The 24623-nt window shown below is 43.0% G+C and overlaps 1 protein-coding gene and 1 long non-coding RNA gene across 2 annotated transcripts; one reads left to right on the top strand and one right to left on the bottom strand.

Moving 5' to 3' along the window:
- Positions 1 to 285: 285 nt before the first annotated feature.
- RPL8 (ribosomal protein L8) lies at positions 286 to 6587 on the bottom strand. Its single transcript, XM_083437402.1, has 6 exons — positions 5908 to 6587; positions 4932 to 5076; positions 3703 to 3844; positions 3346 to 3564; positions 1178 to 1293; positions 286 to 502 (listed from the first exon to the last, which is right to left on the bottom strand). Exons 2-6 carry the CDS (start codon positions 5067 to 5069, stop codon positions 344 to 346), a joined length of 774 nt encoding a protein of 257 aa, XP_083293528.1. The 5' UTR covers positions 5070 to 5076; positions 5908 to 6587; the 3' UTR covers positions 286 to 343.
- Positions 6588 to 9349: 2762 nt separating this feature from the next.
- On the top strand, positions 9350 to 11554 carry LOC310676073. The gene is made up of 2 exons (XR_014510385.1): positions 9350 to 9920; positions 9951 to 11554. It is a non-coding gene; the product is annotated as an uncharacterized lncRNA (long non-coding RNA).
- Positions 11555 to 24623: the final 13069 nt, after the last annotated feature.

Raw genomic sequence — 24623 nt, 5'->3', positions numbered from 1 at the left:
TATATAGCAAAGTGTAAGAATGTTGCATTATGTACTAAGAACCAAGTTTGAGATCTTGCCTACCTGAAGGTTGATGAAAGAGCACAAGAGACCTGCTGGATCAGACGAAAGGCCCAAAGTCCCGCTTCCTGTTCTCAAACTGGTCTACCAGATACTTGATCTATCTAGACAACTTCATACACAATCTAAAACAGTTCCTTTATAAGGTGATTAAAATTTCAGGACCATTTAAACATGTATAAAATGTTTAGACAAACTGTTAAAAGAAAATGCCTCTCACACATGTACCAGTTTTGAACAAAAGGTGGCATTTATTTCTTTATGAATATATTGAACTGAACATTTAGTTCTCCTTCTCCTGCACGGTCTTTGTTCCACGCAGTCTGCCAGTACGACGGGCCGCAATGAGACCAACCTTGCGACCAGCTGGGGCATCTCTCCGGATGGTTGAAGGCTTACCAATGTGCTGATGGTTACCACCACCAAAGGGATGTTCAACAGGCTATGAAAGAAAAGCAGCAACCAGAGTAAAAAATAAGGCAGGAAATTATTTCTAATACAAAAAAACAACAACAAACCAGCAACTAAGTTTATCACTAAGCTCCATCTGCATAGTTTGCTTAGATCAAAGGCGTGATTTGATGACCTTCAGGAAATGCTACAAAGTGAAGGTGCTACATTCTGCTGTTGATTTAACAACTTAGCTTGTTTTACCTTTGAACTGAATGCTGATTTATTTATTTTTTACATTCGTTATGGGGACAGTGCCACTACAGATATATATTGAATTACAAGCCTTAAAACTTAGCTTGCTTCATTAATGTAATGGTTGTAAAGAAAACTTGGATGGACACTTAGGTCATATTAGCACTATCTCCATTAGCACTATCTCCATTAGCAGCCATTTTATCTGGCTTCATCTGCAGGAGGAACCAGTCCAATCCCTTGTCTCTGTTGGAACCAGCTACCTGTTGGTTCCTATCCTTGTGGAACAGTATTCTCCATACTATGAAGGAGTCACTAGCCAGGTCTGATTACATTTCTTCTACCTCTGCATTCCATTTTCCTCTTGTCTAATGTCACTAAAATAGATTACATCTTAAAACTGCAAACCACCATCAGTGTATCAAGGTAGTAGGTTAAGTAACCAGAGGAAGCAGGTGCAAGAAAGACTTACATTCATAGCTACACCACGGACACGTGGCCAGCAGTTTCTCTTTGCCTTGTATTTGTGGTAAGCCCGTCCAGCTTTCAAGATAGGTTTGTCAATACGACCACCACCAGCAACAATACCTGGAAGATTTTTTGCAAGAGATTTCCCCTGTTATTATTTTCCAAAAACAGTATTAGTGCTTTAACTGGTCCCCCATTAAACATGGTTAGTTATGCTCTTTGTAGGCCTTCCAAGTGCACAGCACTAATGGTAGCAATAGACAATGTTTACCAAATGATTTTATTCAAAGCTTTCCATTTGCTTTGCTTCTGGGAAATGCTTTCATATTGTCTCACAGTTCACTTTGGTCAAAATATTTGAACCTTCCATATTTAGTACTGTGATCAGACTTCTAAATGAGACTGCAGCACTGAGGATGCTAATGCGTGCCCTTGAGGCTGCCCACAAGTCTCTTAGACTCCGTTATAAGGGGTGGCAATTATTATTTGTATACTGCCCTATACCAATAGACCTCAGAACAGTTCACAGCCACCACCTCCCACATCAAGGCTAAGGGAGGAAGTGGGAGGACCTTTCCCACTCACTCTTTCAGCAGTATGTGCATTCTAAGGCTAAGGTTGGCCCCTGATCAGAAAGCAGAGTGACTTGTGAGGGTAAGTAGGGAAAGTGAAGCAATCTAGCCTGGGGGAAGGAACATAAGACTGACAAGTGAAGACAATGAATTGAGAAACTTGACAATGTAAATGTCTTGAAATTAAAAGTTTTTCCCACAGGTTCTCTTACCACCATGTGATCACATACCGCATCACTCTCCATTGAATGAACATCACATCTGGTATTTCTAGTGTCACCATGGTACAGAAACATGGGTCCAAAACACAGAACCGCATTGTTTATAGGGACTCCATCAAAACCATTATCTATCCACACATAACCAGATCACAGATATATTCTGTGATTCTGTTGTCGTACTATGTAAAAATCATGATTCATGCCATGGATCAATGATTTCCCGGTGCTGGCAAGCAATGGTTCTGTGAAGCCTACCTATTTAAGCTAAAATTTGAGAACGCTTGGGGGGGGGGCATGTAAAACCATGCACATTCAAAAGGATCTGTTTTAATTCTGCTGAATGGTTTTATCCAGACCACCTGAAAAAGTGAAAGTTTGTCTATGTTCGCTTTTTGGGTGGGCAGGAAAAAAGCGACCAGAGGGAGTAACGTCCATGGCACTCTCAAAATTCCAAATTTGTGTAATCCACAAGCAAAAGCTAAAAGTGGAATATTATGTGATTACCAGTAGCTGTATTATATTTATGCTGCTATGATTGTTATTAGTTATACACTTTCCTTTTTCTGTATATTTCTTCATTATTGTATATTTGGATAATTTGCAGTAAAACATTTTTTTTTAATTCCAAATGTGCCCAGGGCAAAAAAAAAAAGAGAGGTTGGTGACCACTGCTGTAGCAACACAGTATTAAATAATGACACAGAACACATTTTGTGCAATGTCATTTTTAAAGACTGGATTCTAATTTCTTAAGTGCTTACAAGCAGCTATAGTGACAAATACCAAGACACCAATAAGAATGCAACAATGTCAGGGGCTTAATCATCACCTCATTCTTGCAATGCAATATGCCCATTGTATATCAACAATGCCCTTCTGCTGTCAACAGAGACTAAAGAGGTCAGACTCAATGCAAAATAATATATGCTAAAAAAATTCTCTTTTAAGACACCCAGCTGCCAACTCTAAGTCACAATTATTCAATAAAGAACATCAAAGACTCCCAAATGAATTTGCTTGACTGGACAGTTGGAAAATCTTAAGCTCCAAATAATCAGTCACGGTCATGTTCTTCTCTTTCATTACAGGCCTTAAATTAGTATGAGAAAGTTAGTAAAATGGTGATATCATGCATTGCTGTTGTAGTAAATAGCCAATTTGGTTGAGTTTTGCAGAAAACCTCCTCCATGTTAAGACCTTTTTCGAAGTGTTATTAGTTGGAAGCGCCAGAACACCTCTACAATCCAGATTCTGCAAGTACTGTCCTAAAACTACAGAACTTGCAGAATCTGGATTGTAGAGGTGTTCTGGCGCTTCCAACTACAAACACTTCAGCTTATGAGGCATAAAACCTAGCATATATATGAGGCAACACTTACCAACAACTGCTCTGTTTGCAGAGGAGATCACCTTCTTGGACCCAGAAGGCAGTTTCACTCTGGTTTTTTTGGTTTCAGGATTGTGGGAGATAACTGTGGCATAGTTCCCAGAAGCACGGGCCAGTTTACCACGATCACCTGGCTTCTCTTCAAGACAGCAGACAATAGTGCCTTCTGGCATAGTACCAACGGGCAGGACATTGCCAATGTTGAGTTGAGCTAAAAGATTTGTACACATGAAAAACATTTTTTAGAGCTGCAGTATCACTCTAATGTGTCACCTCTCTTTAAGTCTACATTTTCAAGTTACCTAACTATTTCCAAAAATATGCACAACTGTTTATTGTCTTTACTCACCTTTCTTGCCACAGTAAACAAACTGTCCAGTATGAATGCCCTCGGCTGCAATGAACAATTCTGTTCGTTTCTTAAACCTGTACGGATCACGGAAAACAACCTTGGCAAGAGGAGCTCCTCGACCAGGATCGTGAATTATATCCTATTGAAATATAAATACAGTTTAAGAATCTTATAATTTCAGATAGTTAGCAACACTGCCAATATACTCAGTGAATTACATGCACTTTCCATATCAAAAGGCCAGGCATTTGAGATAACTGCTTAGCCCTGCTAGGTAATATTACATATCTACATAACTTATGAACTGCCTCATTTCCACATATTTTCCATTTGGGAATGGCTGAGGTTAAACAAAGTTGGAATAAAGGCAACCCTCCCCTAAATCAATCAAAAGCTTTGTCCCTTAGCCTCCGTGCTTTTCAACTATGCCATTGCCTTTTAAATGGAAGCCTATAGTTGTCTTGCTCTTAAGCAAGCTTAAAGATTTTCAGAACTACCTTATTGGTATGCACTTACCTTCTTCCCTACCATCTCGTTTTTCTATTGTTATAAGCCATCAGCAGAACAAAACCATTAAGAGAATATTAACAGAAAATAAGTGTGACTTTAGGATTTTCCTTAAGACCTGCAATGTTGGAGCCTGTCAGAGCACAAGTTACTGACTGAATTTTGGAGATATGGGGGCCACTAAAGAATTCCCCATGCAAGATAAGTTATAAACCATGTTATGATGCAGTTTATTTCCTTACCCACAGTCAGTACCTCAAGTCTTGTCTAGGTCTCAACCTCAACTTGTTTGCCCTCACTGCCCCCTAGACTGCCTCCAGACACTGACTTCAATGGCCTCCATGGTATTATTAAATGGAAACAAGACAGTATCATCTGCATACTGCTGACAGTGGTTTCATGTAGATGTTAATATTTGCATAACCCACATTCAACATACTACCAGATTCATCAAGATGATAAAATACAAATATAAATATGCATCGTATTAAATACCATTAATACATACTGTGTCAATCTTAAAAACATCAAATCATTTCAGAAATTTTGTACTATAGAATTTCACAAAAGTATGCATAACAAAATAATACTGCCTGTACTAGTTCTATTGACTGTATAAACTGCTAATAACTACTCTTATTAGGGAAAAAGGGATTCAGATTTCTTAAAACTTAAGTTACAAGAATAGAAACAGAACATCCCCACAATCTGGTACTTGCCTTTACAATGCCTTTGATATAGCCATGCCTTTCAGCAAAGTCTACAGCTCTCAGCTTTGCTGCGCCTTTCCTGTGCTTCACATGGGCTCTGAACACTGACCCCGCACCTTTTCTTTGACCTCTGATTACACGGCCCATTGTGAACCTGAAAATAAAGTTATTAGCATGCTTATTTAGAAAATGCAGCTGTCTCTAGTGTAGAAAGATTCTTTAGTATGGGTCTCTATCCCACCCATCTTTCAGTTTAAAACACTTTAAGTATCTAGTGTGCTTGTTTTCTATATCACAAGTATTTTAACTGTACTTCTGGATCTCACACACAGTGTTCCTATCAATCTGATGCAAACTTACTTTCTCCTCTATAGTCATGGTCTCACACAGCACAGTATACCCCAATGTTTTTATATTATTTTGAAAGTTTTTCAGTGAAAATGTTTGCAACTCATACTGCTTTCTGTACCAACAAGTTACTCTTGGTATATGGACCTAAAGCTTAAAGACTTGCAATCTGAAAGTTAGCTTATTTTAAAAATGCAACAGGGCCTTTGACTAAAACGGAGTACATAGAAGAAAAATTATTTGTGACAGCAGGAGTTTCATATATCTTACGAATCCTCTCAGCGTTATTCTGTTCTGAGGGATCGCCATGGAGAATGGCTGCCATTACAGACATTTTTTAAAACACAAAATCACGAGCACAAAATATCCCCTCCGCCTGTTCCCCTCGAGCTCGGTCTCCCGTCGGAGCCCATCCTCCGCTGCTCGTGGCCTCGGCGGCCAAAGGAAAATCCAGGCTCGCCCGGCAGTGGGAAGCGAATCGTTCATGGGAGCCGCACGAAAAGAAGCGCGAAATGTTCCCCGCCCGCGAAACCGGCCAGGGGAAGCGGAGGCCGATGCCGGCCATAGATGGCCGGCGGGGTGCCGCCGCGGCCCCGATGGACACGGATACACTCCCGAGGCCTGTTTCGTGTCTTACCTCAGCCGGGGCTTGGCTCGGAAAGAAGGAAGCTCCGGAGGTCACGGCGCCACCAAGTCCTTCCGGCCTGGACGGCGAGCGGCAGGCGTAGAGGCGTCAGGGGCCTGACGGGTAATGTAGTTCCGGCATCCGGGTACTTGAACTCCGCGGAAAAGGAGGCACGTGACGCGCTTCGAGCCATCCCGTTCGGTTCAATGCAGGACGCGGCTTCTCCGTCTCCCCTGCCGTAAAAAATCGCAAGGATGCGCAAAATGGCAGCGAAGCGGCCGCCGCTCCCGCTTCTCCTTTCCTTCCCCCATGACGAGAGTTCGTGGGAAAGGCGTTGGAGAGCCGCTGCTGCTGCCGGTGCCCTGGAAATCGCGGGCTGCCGGCGAAACATCCCCCGTGTATATTTACCCCGAAGATAAGTTAAATGGGCCTTAATGCCCTCACCCCACTTTCTGGTATGTTATTATTCATAGGCGGTTCCTGCTGTTTTGTAATGAAAATTGTCTTAAAAAACAAAAATCCACTGGGCTCCTTCCGCAGCAAGTTGTCTTAGTAAGACTGCCCCTGAAATTTGTCGCCCTCCCTTTCGAATCTGCGCTGTCCCTGCAGAGGATAAAACGCCTGCTTGATTCCAGCTGCACTGCTGCTCCCTTTGCGCGGCCACACCAGGTTATATAACGCGCGCCGCCTTCCTTTCAGCGGCAATGGAGCTGGTGCTCTTGTCAGGGTTTTTTTTCCTCTCTCTCTCCCCTCCCCGCCCGCCGGGGCTGTGTTGGCATTTAAAAGCTGCGTCACGACAAGCAGCAGTTCGGCAGGTGAAGCTGTCAGCGCAGATACAATGGGCGAGAAAAGCTGCTCATTTTTTCTGATTTCCTGCTTGGCAGGGAGGCTGTTGGAAGGCAATCGGAGCCATCCTGAAAAACGAGTCGGGGTTAGGCCATTAGAGAATTGGGAGGCTTTCATTCAGGCAAACTAAAATATCCTTGCTTGCTGAGATTAGGTCATGCTGTCATGTTTCTTTTAAACCAGTGGCTCTTAACCATGTTTGGGTCATGGGCTCTTCTGAGAACTTGATGAAAGCTATGGACCCCCCTCCCCAGGAAAAATATACACAAACACATATATACACAAACACTAAACACAAAATATGCATACAAATTTTATTTACAGCATTGGGAGAAAAAAGTATTTTTTGAGTACAGATCCCCTGAAACATAGGTAAAGAACCCCATTTTTAAAGTAAGAAGCTGCTCTGCTGACCCCTCTCAACTCAGACCCAAGGTCTACAACATCCCTTGTTAGTCTCCAATTTTGGAGAATACCGTCTGTTGATCCCTAGGACAGGCAATATCCAAAATGCTTCAAATAATACCTTTTCATAGTGTTCTTTATTGTTATTAAATTATTTCAGCATACAACAACAGTTTGCAAATAAATAATGAAATATCCCACCCTAGCCCAGAAGCTGGTGTTTGGGCAATGCAGTACATACATAATAACAGCCAAATAACACAAAAAGTTTTTAAAGTGTGAGGGGACCTCTCTACTTTTGTTTTTAGCTGTGTGAATAATAAAACTGCCATTCATTTACAAAGGAGTCTTTGTGCTTCATTCTAATAATACCTTTTTATAGGATGAATTGTATTGGCAGGTAACAGACTTCTGATATGTACTGAATTCTTTTTTAGATCCAATGGAAACTATATGAACCATTTCAGATATTGTTGCCCTTTTAAAAGCAGCATCTAAACTAATATCCAATTCAATGCTTTGTTTGGATGCAAGGCACGTTATTGGCTTAAAATGCAACTAGGTTGTCCTGTTTCTTTATTTGGATTGAAGCTGGTGTGTGTGTATACCACTTCCCAAACCAGCAACAGGAGGACATGGGATGCAGAGTAAATGGGAGTGTGTACACAGCCACTGCACACCTCCAGTTTCTGATTGTCTTTTACATATGTAACACCTGTGTCTGAGAAATTACCCAGTTGCCTGCCCTGGAGACGGTTGCACTCCCCTTGAAGGAGCAAGCATACAGTCTGCAGACGCTTGGGGAACCAGCTTTTGTCACTGGAGGCACACCTGACAATAATACCACATAGAGAGCTTGCACAGAGTCCATCACCCTGCAGCTACAGATTCAGCCACATTGGTGTATGCATTGGAGCTGTGGGACTGAAGGGAGAAAAGAATAAAAATGCCAACTGCCAGGAAAACCAATTATTCTAAGGGCATGGGTAAAAAGGTAACTAATCCATTAACCAAAGGCTTTGGAAAAAGTGGTGCAACTACAAATTATGGACATGATACTAACAGCGGGCCTTATACAGGCAGGTTGATGGTTTCTCATGATATGACAGATACGGTACTTGAAGCAAATCTGCAGTGACAATAAATATTTCAGTAATGTCTGAATGTAAGAACTAGAAACGTCTTTTGTCAGTTTGGCTGGTACAACAGTTACAGCTATTCCTGGACTTGACCACAGTAGTAGTCCAGGCACCATTAAAGACTGGGTTTCGTCAACGAACTCTACGTAAGGCTTCCCTTGCACTTGGTCTAGAAACGGCAGTTAGTGCAGAATGCTGCACGACTGGTAACTGGAGTGAGACCCTGTCAGCATATTACACCTCTGCTCAGAGATCTGTACTGGCTGCTGGTTTGTTACTAGGTCAAATTCAAGGTGTTATTATTAGTATATAAAGCCTTCAACAGCTTGGGACCAGTTTGCTTGAAGGATCGCCTTACCCCATCTACGCCCATTTGACGGCTTCGATCTGTGCAGCTGGCACTTCTACAAGTGCCACATAATGACCATTCTGCACCTACACTCTGAAACGCCCTGCCAATTAATATTAGGCAAGTGCCATCATCATGTTGTTTTCAGCACCTGCAACAGACGCTTTTGTTTTGGCAAGTCTGCCAAGGCATACAACTTTAACATGTAATTTTATTACATAGGCCCCAAATATCTGAAAGATGCTTCCAGCTCTACAGATCCTCTTGGGTGGCAAGAGAGGGCCCTTTTGGCTCCACCACCCCTCTGCAATCTTGTGTGTTTTTTCAAGAAGAGGACATTCCTTGAGGACATTTTCAAGGAGAGGACATTCCGTTATGATTTACAGTGTCGAAGGCCTTAGGTCAATAAACACCATATACAGGAGTTGGGTTTCCTCTCTGCATTTTTTTGACGCTGTCGAGCAGTGAAAATCATACCTACTGTCCCCCCTAGAAGGTCGAAAACCAAGATTCAGGAAGGGTGTCCTCAGATATAGTTAGGAGGTTTGATAAGATCCTTCAATAATTTTGCTGGCTGCAGCTAATAAAGAGATGCCTCAATATTTTCGCAATACATTCTATCACCTTTTTTAAAAAAAAATTGATAATTTTGGCATCCCTAAAGTCTGCTGGGATCACTTCTCCCAGATTTTTCTGATGAGCTTGTGTGTAGGAAGTTCAGTTCTGCCCACTTTGAAGACTTTGGCAGGTATCCTATCAGATGCGCTGACTTTTTTGTTTTTCATTTGGTTAATAGCAGTACACAACTCTCCCAGATTTGGAGATATTGCAAGCTCATGTCTAATTTGTTTTTGCAGGGCCACCATTTTTATCTGTAAGCTGCCTTGAGTCCTTGGCAGGGAAAAAGGTAGAGAACAGCTGCCTGGATGCTTGTGGAGCGACAAGAGAAACCCGAGAACAGTGATGACTAGATGCTCATTGCGGGCAGGTGGCGCTGTTACGTGAGTGAATATGGGGAAGAGTGTCATATCACCTAGGGATTCTTACATTCCGCATATCTCATCTTTCTCCTTCCTCTCCCAATGAAAAGCTCTCAGGGTCTCCATTCCAGCTGCACCAGTTGTAGAACACAAGGTAGCCACTTGCAACGTTACTCATCTTTTCTACAGTAGGGAGTTGCTCTGTAGTTTCAGTTCTGTTCCATATGCCCTGGTTCATATCCTGCATGCATGAGAGTCGTTACTGTTTGGCCAGCAGTGGCAATACCCAAAGACGAGTCTGCTATTGTGCTCCTCGTTGCTTTCCCTGGGATGTAGCGGAAGTTTGTTTGCAGTGGGGTTATAGCGGCCACCAGGGCCTCTGTTTTTGCACAGTACAGATTTACCCTACATCCCCTTGTACAAGGTAATGATGTTAAGCCAATCCACATTTTGTCCCTATTCTGGTGGGAGATACTCTGTGGCCTTGAGTGCTTTCCACATCTTTCTTTCCTTGGGGGAGTTGGAGTAAGTACAGGTGCCATACTTTGAGGCATGGTCTCCCCTTCCATGCTTACCCTTGTGTCGTGGGGGGGGGGGTGTGCCTTGTTCTTAGACCACCATTTGCAGGAGTGGAGATTTTTAATGGGTACAGTAATACCTCCGTGACCGTCCACCTTGTCTAGCGTCCATTCTGGCGAATGTCCACGGTAAACCCGGAAATACTGGAATGGGTTACTTCCGGATTTGTTGCTTGCGCACGTGCAGAAGTGCAAACCGCTCCGTGCACAGACACAGCACTTTGCCCTACGTCCTTTTCAGTGAGCGACCGGGGCTCCGGAACAGATCCCAGCCGCAAGACAAGGTACGACTGTATTAGTGTCCTGACATGCGCTCACAGCAGCCTAAAGAACAAAAGATGAACAGACTCTGGGCCACAACTAGGATAGTCATGTTTACAGACGTTGGACTTGACATGTTGGCCTTTGGCAATCCAATATGGGGCTGTGTGCTAGGACAGGCTTGCCTGCATGTAGGCTCTGAACCATTACCTGCACCATTCTACTTTTTGTAACAGCATTTTAAGTTAACCAATTTGTTTTACAATCTTCTTATCCTCACGATGACATTGTCAAGCAGATCATAGTGCTGCTTGAACATTATAACAAAACAAACAGTACTAGTCTCTTAAAAATACAGTGGCATGAACTGTCTTGGGCTAGACTCCACTTCACTAGATGCATCATTCTTAGTAACCCACAAAAGCATATTGTTACACCTGCCAGCTTTAAACTGCTGCTGGACTGTTGTCTTATTTCTGATGTAAGCCATGGTTAGCTGGCTACCTCTTTGATTAAAAGTGTGCCAGAGTTGTGTACTCAGTATCATATAATAAGCCATATTCTGGTGGGCTGGTTTTTTTTTTTTTTAAATGGTATAAGACAAGGCTGTTGCCATTTGGCTTACTGAGAAGGAAAATGTGCTGCCAATATTGTGTCCAATCAAAATGTGACACAGCCTAAGTATTTTAAGTTGTATAGGAGGAGAAACAGTTAAGAATCATGAGCCTCAGAAATGAATGGATAGCATGAGCATGTACAGAGTGTGCTTGCCTCCGTAACATGGAATTTGTTTGTACTGTATTTAATAACTTAAGCCTAAACCCTTAGTCATCTACGTGATGCATGGAATCACTTTTTTTTACCAAAATGCCAAGGAAAAAAAGGGGAAAAAGACGAAAGTTAATTTAACAGCATCAGATAATTATCAATGTATTGCTAAGGGCGGGGGGGGGGGAAATCAGGACTCAGCTACACTGGCAAAGAAAAAGCACTTTATATGTGTTGTTTATCCTTTCTAACACCATGACACCAGGTGGCGCTGTGGAGTTCTGTTTTTGCCAACCCGATTTGTCATATAAAGTTTAGAACACGTTTATGAAATGTTTCTTTGATGTGTCTCAATCCAGCCTCAGTATCTTACGTGTTCCAGTCCCCTAGAACAGCTCCAGTCTAGGTTTCACCATAAACACAGGAACCTAGGCTCTCTGGCAGATTTTTGGCGGGCTATATCACACCTAATGATAGAGTTTGTGATTTGGTCACCATCGTTTGTACATCTTACAATCACCACTATCGAGTTCTGCAATCCATCTGCCCAACGGCAGTTTGTACATGTACACAATAAATGTCCCTAGGTCCAATCAAGCTATAAGTACAAGCACACACCCCTTCTCAGGTGGTACGGGTGGAGAGAGGCAGCAGCTGTCGGGACTCACACGCCCCTCAGTGGGCTAAAGCCAGGCACCTCGGTGGGCTAGCGCCAGTTGCAGCAGACCGGCTGCAGCTCCTGTTCCTCCTCTTAGCAGACCTTCTCGCTCTCTCATCCACGCTCCTCCCTCCCTTCCTCCTCCTCACCACCTTCTGACTCCCTCTCAGGGACCCCCTTGCCGTGCCGCCATCTTGGGAGCCGGCCCAGCCAAAACCAGGCAACATCTGGGGACAAGCCTGCTCCAAGCCAATTTTTGTAAGGTTGCGAATATAAGCCGCACTTTAACTTTTCACAGTCGGAATTTGGGAGGGAAAGTGAGGCTTATATTCAGGCCATTACAGTATTTTTATATGACATTCTTGTTTCAGAGCATCAACCTTTAAACCAACTTCCTACTATGCACCTGTATTACCAAGTTTCCAGGCTCATACCATCCATTACTGGTCAAAAAGAAATATACGTCCCGGCACATCTCTCCTTTCCTCTCAGCATAATTACCCTGTGATTTCCATTAGCTGTTAATGAGGGTTAGCTGGTTGCAGAATTGACAGATGAAAATTTTTAAAAATAACTTGAAATCTCAATCTCTCAGTCATCAAACAAAAATGGTATAATTGTAGTAACAGCAACAGCAACAACAACATTATTATTATTATTATTATTATTATTATTATTATTATTATTATTATTTTACAAACAAGAGACTCACAGTATGTCCAATGGTGTTCACTCACACAAACACGCAGGCCAGTGAAATGAAATGAGATAAGAGAACAGCAAGGCAGCTCAGGGAAAGCAACACGATGGCTTGGCTCTGCGGCTGTGTAGGTGTGGCCTTGGAAATGAGCTCGGACCATGTTCAGAGCAGATTTGTGATTCTGATAGGTCTACCATGGCAGCAGCCCTGTTAATATTACGTATGCCATGGCTGAATTGCCATCATGAGAACAGGAGGAAGGGTGAACTTGCAAAGCTAAGGCCAAGGAGCTTGCAGTTCTAGTAACACACAAATTTATCACCTGGCGTCAAGATGTCGCCAAATCCCTCACAACTTATCAAATGGCATTTGATCTCTCCTGAGAGCTTGCAGTTCTTTGCATCTCTGCAATTGATTGCAGGCAATTCAGAGTAGAACAACATGCACCAACAATACAGAGGCCAGTTGTATGCCTTGTGTCCCTTCCAGGAATGATCTATCCAGCATGTACATAACAGCCTCCTGGCAGTGGCTGTCAGGAGTTCCTTTATGAAGGTTTGCCAAGAAAGGAACAATATCACATACCAGGGCAGCTTGCTGGCAAAACGGAAGGGGCTGCTTTGCCCTGCCGCTACCATCTACCTACTCCTGCCGCTGCTGCGTCTGCTACTGGACCAAAATCAGTGCCAATGGTGGGGCACCCATGGAGGCTTCTGCTGCCTGAAGCAGTGGTCTCATCCTGCCCTATGGCTGGGCCAGCTCTGCCACATACCATTTCAACAGATTTCACTTCTTGCCCCCTGCCTTCCTGTCAGTAGCCTCCTTGAACAAGGAGGGACTTTCCAAAAAAAGGCCCCAGTAACCCCTCCATTTCAGCTTCCAGTGGAAAATGAGAGGCCTTTGCATAAGGATCCTTGGTACCATGTATTCTATTATCTAGATGTGTAGATCATCCAGCACTTTTTATTGTTATTTTCTTACTGATGTTTTATTGATCCTGCAATAATGTATGTTGTTCGCAGGCTTAAGAAAAATGTGGTGTATACATATCTAAATAAGTAATCACAGTAATCCCTGGGTAGTTTCCAGAATATCATAAAAATAACAGCAGTTGCAAAAATCCACGCCAGTTAAACCAACAATTAAAAGTATATTTTAAAGAAGCACAGAACAGTCTAAAACCCTGAAAATTTTTTTTTGAAGTCTCACTGGTTCTCTCCAAATGCCTGAGAGAGCAAGAATGTTTGGGGTTGATGTCAGAAGAGCTTCTGCAAGTAATTTGAGACTATGCTGAGCTTGATGGATCAATGTTTTGACTCAGGATAAGGCAGCTACCCAGGTTCTTTGCATGCAGAAGTTATACAATAATTTCTGTTTGTTTTTATTTTTTTCTCTAACAGAAACATGCCAGGTCAATTGTCATGTCAATCAATGTCAAAATGCATAAAGTATGAGACAGATTCAACTAACAGATCCCACTACTAGAAGCCTGCCAAGGACATCCTGTAATGCAATAGGGTCCTACTCAGAGTAAATCCATTGAAATCAATGAGCATGACTAAATTATGCCTATAAATTTCAGTGGGTCTACTCTGAGTAGGACTTGCATTGGCAATAATAATAATAATAATAATAATAATAATAATACCCCGCCCATCTGGCTGGGCTTCCCCTATTACAACTCTTCATTGACTGTTTTTACAATGCTACATGGGTGCATGGACCATTCTAATTTAGGGTCATAATTCTACATCAAGCAAATGCAAACTAAAATTATTTGTGGGAGGGAAAGGAAGTGTTAGTATTTTTTTCATTTTGGTTAAAATAGTGCTATACCATCATTTTCTAAATGCATGGGAAAGTATGCAAAATATTCAGATGTACTGTATACATTTCCCCCTTTAAAAAAAAAAGTAAGAAGATTCAGCTGGGTGGAAGGAAGGCAAGCAGGGAAATCATTGGGTGGTAGCCAAAAAGCCATTTTTGAAGTAGGTACTGGAGAAGACAAAGTGGCTAAAAAAATGATCTCATTGGGGTGGCATATTTTAAAATGTATAAACTAAAACTGCAAGAGAAGCTATAAGAGCAATGCATGAATTTGCCAAATAGATCTGTCCTTTTAAGATGCATTTTTAATGCATGCATATTCCATGGCAACCTTATGGAAATCTCAGCAAACGTTCCAAATATAGCATTTACCCAATTCATCCTAAGGGTTTGTTTTTAAGTTGCCTTGTTTTTCCCTTCTTTATTTCCTTCTGGACCTCCCAAACACTTTAATGACAGCATTGATTTCATAGCACCTTCCCTGGAGGTTTAAGCGAGGGCTGCAATGCACTGGCACTTTAAAGACCAAGGAACATGAAGGGCTTCTCTCCTTTCATAAAGGTTACTTCTTATAACAACACATTTATTGGGAGATGTAAAAGAAGAACTAATACCTGTATGTTGGAAGCAGGAGACTTGTGAGTTTTCCCAGTGGAATATGTCCCCCCCCCCCCCCCCCGCTTCTTCTTATGCGACGTTAATCTGGTGTCTGCTGCTTTGTTTTTGCTGTGTGCTCTTGTAGAACTATTGGGATTATCAGTGACTTCACCAGAGACCGAAACTTAAGCTGCTAAGAGGAAGAGGGAGTTTGCAACACCTAAACACCTTAAAAAGCAAAACAAAACTCCATGCACACATGGCAGAAAAATGATCTGAATGCATCCTAAAGATGGTTGTGTGAGAAAGGGCACAGTATGCAAATACAACAAAGGATCTTGTGGCACCTTCAAGTTCTTTGTTAATCTTTAATGTGCCATAGGACTTTTTTTTTGTTGTCTTTGCTACTCTTCTGGGATTTGTATACAAAGAGCTACACACACAGCACTTTTGATGCAGGTACACATCTGCATCCATGATGAGATCTTGATAGTCATTTTGGGAGGAAAGACTGGCCTTTCATGCTGTGTTGCCATCATGATTCATTTGATACGTGCAGATAGACACCCTCCATAGGGATTCTGTTGAAATTTCTAGGCTCTTTAAGGAATATTGAAAGGACCTGCACGTTGGCGATTGTGCATCAGTTGGATGCACCTAAAATGGCCACCACCTGTGTATCCTGGCCTCAGGATACCCCACAGCCCAGAAACTCTGGGAAATTGCAATCAAATATCACTAGCAAGCTTAGGGCTGGTTAATGCATGAAGGGGTTAAGATCACTGAATTGTATTGCTAGACTCAGTTAAGTCACGCCCCTCTTATGTAGTGAAGGAGGAAGTGAACCTTTCTTCATTCTCTTCCACCATGTGAAGCCAACCAGGCAATATGTCTGGGCTCGACTGCTTCAAGTTAAGACCATGCGTTCAGAAGTATTTTTCTGTATTTTGCAAACCCAATATTTCTGCCTGTGTTCTTCTTGCTGCTGCTTTTTGCTGGAGCTTTTAAGCAAAGCATTTAAACTTATGAATGCTATGGTCTGTTCACTGCAAGAGGAATAGAGAAGGGAAGCACTGTAAGCAGACTAAATGGGATATTTAAAGTGTCTGCAACCTGTGCTCCTCATGCTTCACTGTGCTGCACAATTTTGTAATTTTATGACTCTGCTGTGTAATTTTATGACTCTTGCTGAATCCAGCCTTTTTATTATTATTAATTACCTCACACAGGCGATTGTATTTATTGCACGGAAACCTCAGCCACCCCAACCAGAAACCTCAGCCACGAGCCACAACAAACAACCTGAGGCATTCTCCACCCAGCGCCAGAACTACAGTTCCACAGCTGCTAATGGGTCGGAACATAGTCGGGATGGAACTGCTGCAATAGAACAACATGGGCTTTGAAGCCCAGAGTTTATATACCTCTTTAAACAAAAGCTTCAAAGCCTGTTTCAGACTGAATATGTGCAGCCATGCCTTTTCCTATGGACTAGTGTAGCCAGGATACTACTTGGCAGGGTGTGGTGGATTCCTGCCCTGTCAGGATACTCTTCTTCCTTTCCTTTATGGAGCCCAAATGCATATGCAGTCCTTTAGCCAGTGTAGATAAATGTAGACTCTTGATTAATAGGACCGCCCTCATTGAGAGGGGGCACTTTTTTGTAATGTTGGTCTGATTGGATCACATTCCCTGAGCTAAGGTAAACTTAGCTTATAAAGACAGGACATTTATCATGAAGCAATCAGTGTAACTCTTCAGATACTTGTTTCCCAGTTGCTTCCAGCTTGCCTCCTTTTTCTGAGCAAACCAATTCCATTCTAAACTCTTAGCTGAGGTAAAGCATATCCCAGGCTCCTGCAGCAAGCAGCTGACCCAACAGTTTATTTATTAAATTTGTATCCCGCCCTCCCACTCCAAGGTGCTCAGGGTGACAAAAAACAAGTGAATAAAAACACAATTGGGGGCAACATAGGAAGCTGCCTTATACTGAGTCAGACCATTGATCTATTTAGCTCAGTGTTGTCACTTGCTGGCAAATGCTGTCCAGGATTTCCAGTCTTTCCTGGAGACTCCAGGGATTGAACCTTGGGACTTCAGCATGCAAAGCAAATGCTCTACCATTAAGCTACTGGTGATAGCACCTTCTCCAGCACTAACATGTAACTATATTGGTGTAAATATTTCAAGCAGTCGTGCTGTGCTCTGCTGGTCCAAGTGATTTAGTCTCAATCTCTATTCCTGCATAAGTCATAACTAGACAAAAAGATCATAGTGTTGTTAAAAAACAGTGTTATTTTTCTAGAAAAAGAGGTGTTGGAACTCACCATGAATACCTCCTTCATTCTCTTAGAATGACAATGGCACCTACCTGGTTGGTGCTGGAACTGAGTTCCAGTGAGTTCTGGCTGAAAAAAATCCTGGTTTAGAATGATTTTTAAAAGAACATTAAACTCTAGGTGCCACCCCCCCCACCCTCCATCCTCCCAAATGATGCTTGGAAAGCAGAGTAATCATGGTACAAGCTATTCTGTGTTGTTCTGCCTTCTGCATAAAGCAAACACAGCTGCACAAAAATATCCTCAGGGTTTCTCAGCCAAAAATTAGCTTGCTTAAAGAAGGTGAACTTCAGTAATGGAGCTTTTAGAATGTAGGCCAAACAGCAGTAAATGTTCAAGTCATGCATAAAACCAAGAGAGGGCATCAAAGCAGATGTAATTAAAGTTCAAGGTTCTGTGCGTAGGCATAAGGTATTAAGGCTGCCGGCAAGCAGAGAGCTGTTATGTAGTGAGGCCTTTTTTTCCGCAGTAAGAAGGCATTTTGCTGTTATAAACAACAAATTTCCTTCAAAACACCTGGTGACCATAATATAAAAGAACCATGCCTGTACAACTTAAAGATGGCATTGATACCTCAACTGGAAGCTGCGCTATATGCTCGGTCTGCAGACTCTGGAAGACTGCATCAGCAAGAACCCACTTGTCAGGCAGTGCCTTGCTTCTATAGGTTGGCTCTTCTAGTTCCTTATGGATGGTGTCTCTAACAATATCCAAGAAATTCTTGTCTCGGTCACCAGCTCCACTGTATACCATATTACTTTCTTGTTCAATTCTCTTCCTTCCCATCAGAATTCCTTCCTAGCATATAAACATGGGTGCAAGATCCCTCATTCTACTAAATCTTCAGGCTAATGCAAGTCACACAAAGGATTGCAGCTCTTCCCATTCGTAGAAATCTGGATTAACCTCCTTTACTTTGATTTTTAAAAAACCTTCGATTCTGGTTATCATTGCTTTTAAGTGCAAATTAACTATGTTATGCACATTTCAAAAAATTGCACATTTATTCCATTTGCAGTACAACGTTTCTGGGAAATTGATCTGAGGTTTATAGCACAGAATTATGGAACCACTCACATGGAGTAAAGCAGAGCTCAAAATTCACATACTAAAAAGTATCATGCCTGATCAGACCAATGGTCCATATATGTTCCTCTAGACCAGGGGTCTGCAACCCGCGGCTCCGGAGCCACATGTGGCTCTTTTACACCTTTGCCGCGGCTCCGGGGCGGATACTAGCGAGGGGAGGAGGCACATTGTGCGCCCCGACACTCCCCACTGTGGCGGGCGCTGTACTGGCTGTGATGTCGCATGGGGGCGGTGCGTGCATTAGTCACGCACCGTCCCGATGTCACCTTCCCGCCCACCCGCTACATTGTAAGGGGCATGTACGCTGGTCACTGCATTGAAAGGGGGCATGTACGCTGGTCACTGTTTTGAAGGGGAGTGAAGAACACACACACCAAAAAAGGTAACTTGTTAATTTAACGTTTATTTCTATGAGGAGGAGTAATTCTGAGGGGTCAAACAAAGAAATAATAAAAAAGTGACAAAAAAGTTATTTTTATAATGACGAGTTTTGCGGCTCCCAGTTTTTTTTTCTTCGGAAACGGGTCCAAGTGGCTCTTTTTGTCTTAAAGGTTGCAGACCCCTGCTCTAGACGTAGGGGAACCAAACACTGCCTGCCAGCTGACAGGGCTTTACAGAGCAGCAAGTCTGGGGCAGAGGTGGGAGGCTGGATGGTTGCTGCATGAGCTCCTGGCTGGTGCTGCGTTTGGGCCTGGATCAAGCTTGCTGTCACCACACAACATCAGTAGGATAGGCTCAGGATTCCACAGATCCCCTCACTGCCTCTCAAGGTTCCAAGTGGAGGCTCCAATGAATGGAGGTACCAAGGGCAGGTTTTCTTCATCTTCCAGTCGGGACACTGAGGGCTTCAGCACCTTGAGTGGGCTGGGAAATGAAGCCCTGTGGTTACTTAGACACCCTCCATCACTTCCCTGGAATGCTCAGACATGTTCTCTCCCCTGGCAAGTTCTCTGTATCTAGGAGGAGATGTACCTAGAAGGAGGAGTGATGCGCAGGATAGACTCAGGTAGAAGAAAATGGCACACAACTTGGGTGCCAACTTGAATAAAATATTGGGGGGGGGGGTCATGTAAGCCGCACCCCACATAATTGATCACACGATGTGGCACATGCACACTATTTGAATGGTAATGCTGATCAACTTGGGGGCGGGGGCTTGGTCCCTTCAAATATTTTATTGGGAGACCAAAGGGACCCGAACCCCTAGAAATTGGCTCCTATGGTGTTTTTGTTTTTTAAAAAAGTGGGGCTGTGGAAGCGCCCTATCTGGATTGAACTCCAAGGGGGCTTTAACCATTTCCCATGATCTCTATTTTCCCCTATGAAAATTGCTCCCCCAAGCTTCTATTGGCCCCAGAAAGGAAACTGAAATTTGCAGCTATAGTGCAAATGGAGGGGAGGGGCTCCCCACTCTCCCAAAGGGCTGTAGCTCAGTGAGAGAGCATTTACTTTGTATGCAGAAGGTTCCTGGATTCATCTCTAGGTAGGAGTAGGAATAGGGTTGCCTGGAAGTTGCTGAGGTTTTTTCAGGAAGCCCCCCAAAATGCGGAAAAAAGAGCACTTTTTTGATTGACTTGCCTAAGGTCCAGGACAAAGTGCCTCCTCTCGGAAATTCCCCCTGGAATTTCTATTCCGCCTTTGAAATCCTGGGAATGTCTGGGAAAATCCGGGTGCATGGCAGCCCTAAGTAGGAAAGTCTCCTCTCTTAAAACCCTGGAGAGCTGCTGCCAGACAGTGTGTACAGTACTAAGCTGAATGGACCAGTGGTCTGACTCCAGGTAGCTGTCAAGCAGCTTCCTATGTCTCTGCACATGGGTCGGCAAACTAAGGCCCGGGGGCTGGATCTGGCCCAATCACCTTCTAAATCCGGCTCATGGACGGTCTGGGAATCAGCGTGTTTTTACATGAGTAAAATGTGTGCTTTTATTTAAAATGCATCCCTGGGTTATTTGTGGGACACAGGAATTCATTCATTCCCCCTCCCAAAATATAGTCTGGGCCCCCACAAGGTCTGAGGGACAGTGGACCGGCCCCCTGCTGAAAAAGTTTGCTTACCCGTCCCTGCATTTCCAAGAGCAGCTTTCACAGTAGCAGAGGAAATAATTAATTTCTCCTTCCATGCCTGCAATGACCCTGATCATTATCACATGCCCCAGTTGGTTGATATTTTCATTTTAAAAGCAACAACCCTGCAGGCTAAATGCAAAGATACATTTAGCATCGTATCATATGAGAGGAGGAAATGATAACTAGCATACTTGTAGCAGCCTGCTCCACCCTTCTTCTTTTTTGCCAAATTATCAGAGCATTCCTTTTTAACCTCACATCCCATGCTCCATCCTACATCAGTCTGAAGTCTCCTGGTGCTCAGCAACATTCCATGCGGCGGCTACTGAATGAAACTCTCTTGGAAAATATAATTGTTTCAGAATAACAGGTCACTCCACTTCATCTAGAACACTTTGCCCTGGCAGTTTTCTAGGTATCTGTTTAGCTGGGAGAACAAGCAAACCAGGAAGTTGAATCTGAGGACTGATTCACACAGTCAGGCTATGCGAATCACAAGCACAAGCAATCATGGCATTTCATGAACATGCAGAGGGAAACCATGGCCAGATGCAGGGTGGTGTGGGTGCCAAGCCAAGGGGGCACAAAAGAATAACAATAAGTAAGTAAGTAAGTAAGTAAGTAAGTAAGTAAGTAAGTAAGTAATTATTGTGAAAATAAGAAGGTTTTTTTTTGGGGGGGGGGGGAAGGAATCAAATTTGGTCCATGCTCAGAATGCCATATGACCAAAATCGGTCCCTGCAAACTGGAGGAAGTGAGTGAAGAGCTAAGAAATACGACTGCAGCTGCTTGCATGTATGTGCTCTCACCATCAGCACATGGTCATATGAGACGGCTGCATTGAGGAGGGCCTGGAGGATGGTGGGCTAAGCCCCCTTCCACATCCAACCGCATGGACTATGAGAAATATCTGTTTTCACAGTCAGCAGCTTTTCCACACCTTTCTCTTGCCTCTGGTTTGTGAGCAGCAGATGGTAAGGAAGGACAACTCTGCAGAAAAGGTTCTGGTTTGGCCTTGAGGGTCTTCCGTTGTGCAGCATGATCCCTAAAGTAAGGGAACTGACTGCAAAACAACCCAAGGTCTTTACCATAGCAATATATTAACCAACATAGATGGCTATCAGTTATTATTGGCAGGTGTTGAGAGATTCCCACAAGAGCCTGTCCAGTGTTCAGGGATGATGGGAGTTGTACTCCTGCAGCTTCCAAGATATCCAGCAGCAGTGGAAGCGATCTCCGTTTTCAATGCTATTTTATCTGTTGTGGCCTGTCTTTGATTTGACCCATTTCCTATTCATGTGCCTTTTGTGTGGGCTGATTTGGAATGTGATTTCTCTCTCACACAGTTCCTTATTCAACACAAGAAATAATAAAGGAGACAAAATACGTTTGCACACCTCTACTCTCCCCACCCAAAAGTCCCTCATTTGGAACAACTTAAGTCATACACCTTCAGGTCCATGACCATGGGCATAGCTGGGGGGGGGGGGAGGCAGGGAGAGGCTGCTGCCCCCCCCAGTCAATAAAAATACATTAGTGGGGGGCAGGCCCTAATAAAAAGCCTGCTTCTCACTAAAAATCCTGGCTATGCCCATGTCCACGAGTCTGATGTCAGAGATGCTGTAGGATAGGGTCTGATCCAAATCTTCCTTTTTTCCTCACAGCACTCCAAAGCTTCATATTTAAAAGGCTGAGCACGGTTAAAACAATTTTGGCCCACTAAAAAAGGAACTGCTCTGGTTCTTCCAAAATGGATTTTTAGGTGGTGGCAGGTTTATAAATACTGTTACACTGTTTCTACACACACACACACACACACACACACACACACACACACACACACAGTGAATGGCAGCACAAAACCAGAAAACTGCACAAACTACACTAAAAAGTGTGCATGGAGAATCTGCTTGTATGCTTTTGCACACTTACTGGGCAGCTTCTTCTTTTTATTCTTTATCTTTTAAAATATATTTTTATTGAAATTTTCCGGTTTACAAAAGCATGTGCAATGCCTCTTTTTTCAAGTTACATTTTCTACAGATCAGTTTCATTTGTTGAGACATTGATACAGTATTACATTAGGAAGAAAAGGGGGAAACAGGTGGAGGGGGGATGGTAAAGGGTGTGTGTGGGTTGGGTGGCAATGCTTCTACTGTATTCCTGTTTTGTGTATGTGTGCCACTTATGTGGGTTCTCTTTACTAATTGCATGTATTTCTTTGGTGATGAGAGAGGTTGGGGTGGCCTAGGCTAGGGTGTGGTTGGTTGTCTTTGGCTGTAGTGAAAATTGTTTTCATGTGTGAGTGGGCTGGGTGGGTGTTTTTGGATCAGGTTAGCCAGATTGATTCTAATGCTGTTGGCAGGTTCTTGTTGGGCTGTGTATGTGATAAAGGGTAACCGTCCCAGGGTGAAGGCGTCTTCTTCTATTTGTCCCCATGTCAGTTTCAGTTTGTTGGTTAGTTTTTCTAATAAGGCTGTTTCCCATACTATTTGACACCATTGGTCTATGCTTGCTCCTGACAGGTCTCTCCAGTGTCTGGCTATGATGCTTCTGGCTGCTGAGAGTAGGTGCGTTATGAGCTCTTTGTGCTGTGAGTGGGCATTATTAGCTGTTTCTTTTTTAAGGTACATATGCAACTAACTGTCAGTACTTAATTGGTATAATAGAGCCAACAAATTAGAAGGCAGGGACAAACGCAAACGCACTGGATGTCATCCACAGGCAGAGGACTAGCTCCAGGTCCTGCTAGCAGACAGAAAACAACAGGGAGAATTTGTTGTCCTTGCCTCACTTTGCTAACATACAAAGGACCATCCATAACAGATGAAAATAGACACTTCTGCTTAGCTAAATGGCAGAATCCTGGCAATGCTACATTTTTCATGCTTGTGTGTGACCCTAGGAACATGGACTTTAAGAAAGGCTGTGTGTATCCTACAGTACTGTGGAAGGATGCTGGTCATGATACTGAACAGAAAGGGCAGTATCCTGGGCATTTCAGCTTTCTCTCTCTTTTTTAAAAAAAAGCAAGTTTGTAGTTGGGCTTGAAAGTATACTGCAGTTCTTAATGAACTCTCAGAAACCAGAGAATTTCCAAATAAAGTTTTCAGTGCTCCTAGGGCATAATTTCTTGTCCTTCTCCATGACCAGCAAATGTTAATTGTATGCATGTAGATTCAGAAGCAAGCCCTACTTTGTTCAATGGACTTATTCTCAGGAAAACATGCACAGAATTCACATATCAATTTGCATAATTTATAGCTTTTGTGGAAGCCAGCTTTAAAACAACATGGAGAGCACCATGCTTAGTTATACAAGCATTGTTACTTCCTTTGTTCAGGCGGTAGGTTTTGTATGTGTGTCTGCAGAGATAGACATTTACCAGCTGCTGCTGTTGAGCCACTTACAGTGCTCCTTCTGGTCCCCCAAAACAGCAATAAAGCCTTTATTATTATCTTTATCCACGCCTTTCTTCCTCCATCCAGTGGATAACTGTCAGAAGGCTAATTTCCCTGCATCTCAGGGCTCTATGGTTTAAGAGGATGAACTGATGCTTGGGCAATCTCAGGATGGAGTGGCACACCTCCTCCCCTCGAAATATTCCACAATGTTCATTCAGACTACATGAGATGCATCACAGGAAATTAGCAACTCTTTCACAAGACATTCACTTTTAGAATAACCCATGAACCAAACCAAACCACAATTGTTTCTTTAACTTCCAGTAAAGTGTATATAGAATTGCACCCTTAATGCTAGGAGCGGAAAAGTTCACATAAGTGGCCCTGATGCACATATGATGCATATACTGGTAAACCCAGTTTTTTTAGTGTTGAGAAATTTAATTATTTTGTAGTTTCTTCAGCAAAAAAGGGGCTTTGCAACTTGAGTTGTAAATATATATTGCCAAGTGAATTTACAAGCACTGCGAGATAGGATACTTTCTGTCTCTTGAAGGAATAAATTGGTCCTATCTAATACACAACTCATATGAATACACACATTTGCCTCAGAACAAGCGGCACTTGCAGCACTATTTTATTTTGATGGGACTTACTAAAATAAATGTGCCTAAGATCATACTGTGTCAGATAGTGCAAATGTGAAGTTAGCATGTATGCA

This window comes from Podarcis tiliguerta, assembly GCF_965153285.1.
Source record: "Podarcis tiliguerta genome assembly, chromosome: 4".
Classification (NCBI taxonomy): domain Eukaryota; kingdom Metazoa; phylum Chordata; class Lepidosauria; order Squamata; family Lacertidae; genus Podarcis; species Podarcis tiliguerta.
Note: the sequence above shows the minus strand (reverse complement) of the source record. Positions and strands in the feature narration are given on the sequence as shown.

Coding starts and splice junctions, on each gene's coding strand:
- RPL8 (XM_083437402.1), bottom strand. CDS start 5,069: ATGGGCCGTGTAATCAGAGGTCAAAGAAAAGGTGCGGGGTCAGTGTTC. Junction 3,565..3,702: donor TGTTTACTGTGGCAAGAAAG/GTGAGTAAAGAC, acceptor CAAATCTTTTAG/CTCAACTCAACATTGGCAAT. Junction 503..1,177: donor TCCGTGGTGTAGCTATGAAT/GTAAGTCTTTCT, acceptor TTTCTTTCATAG/CCTGTTGAACATCCCTTTGG.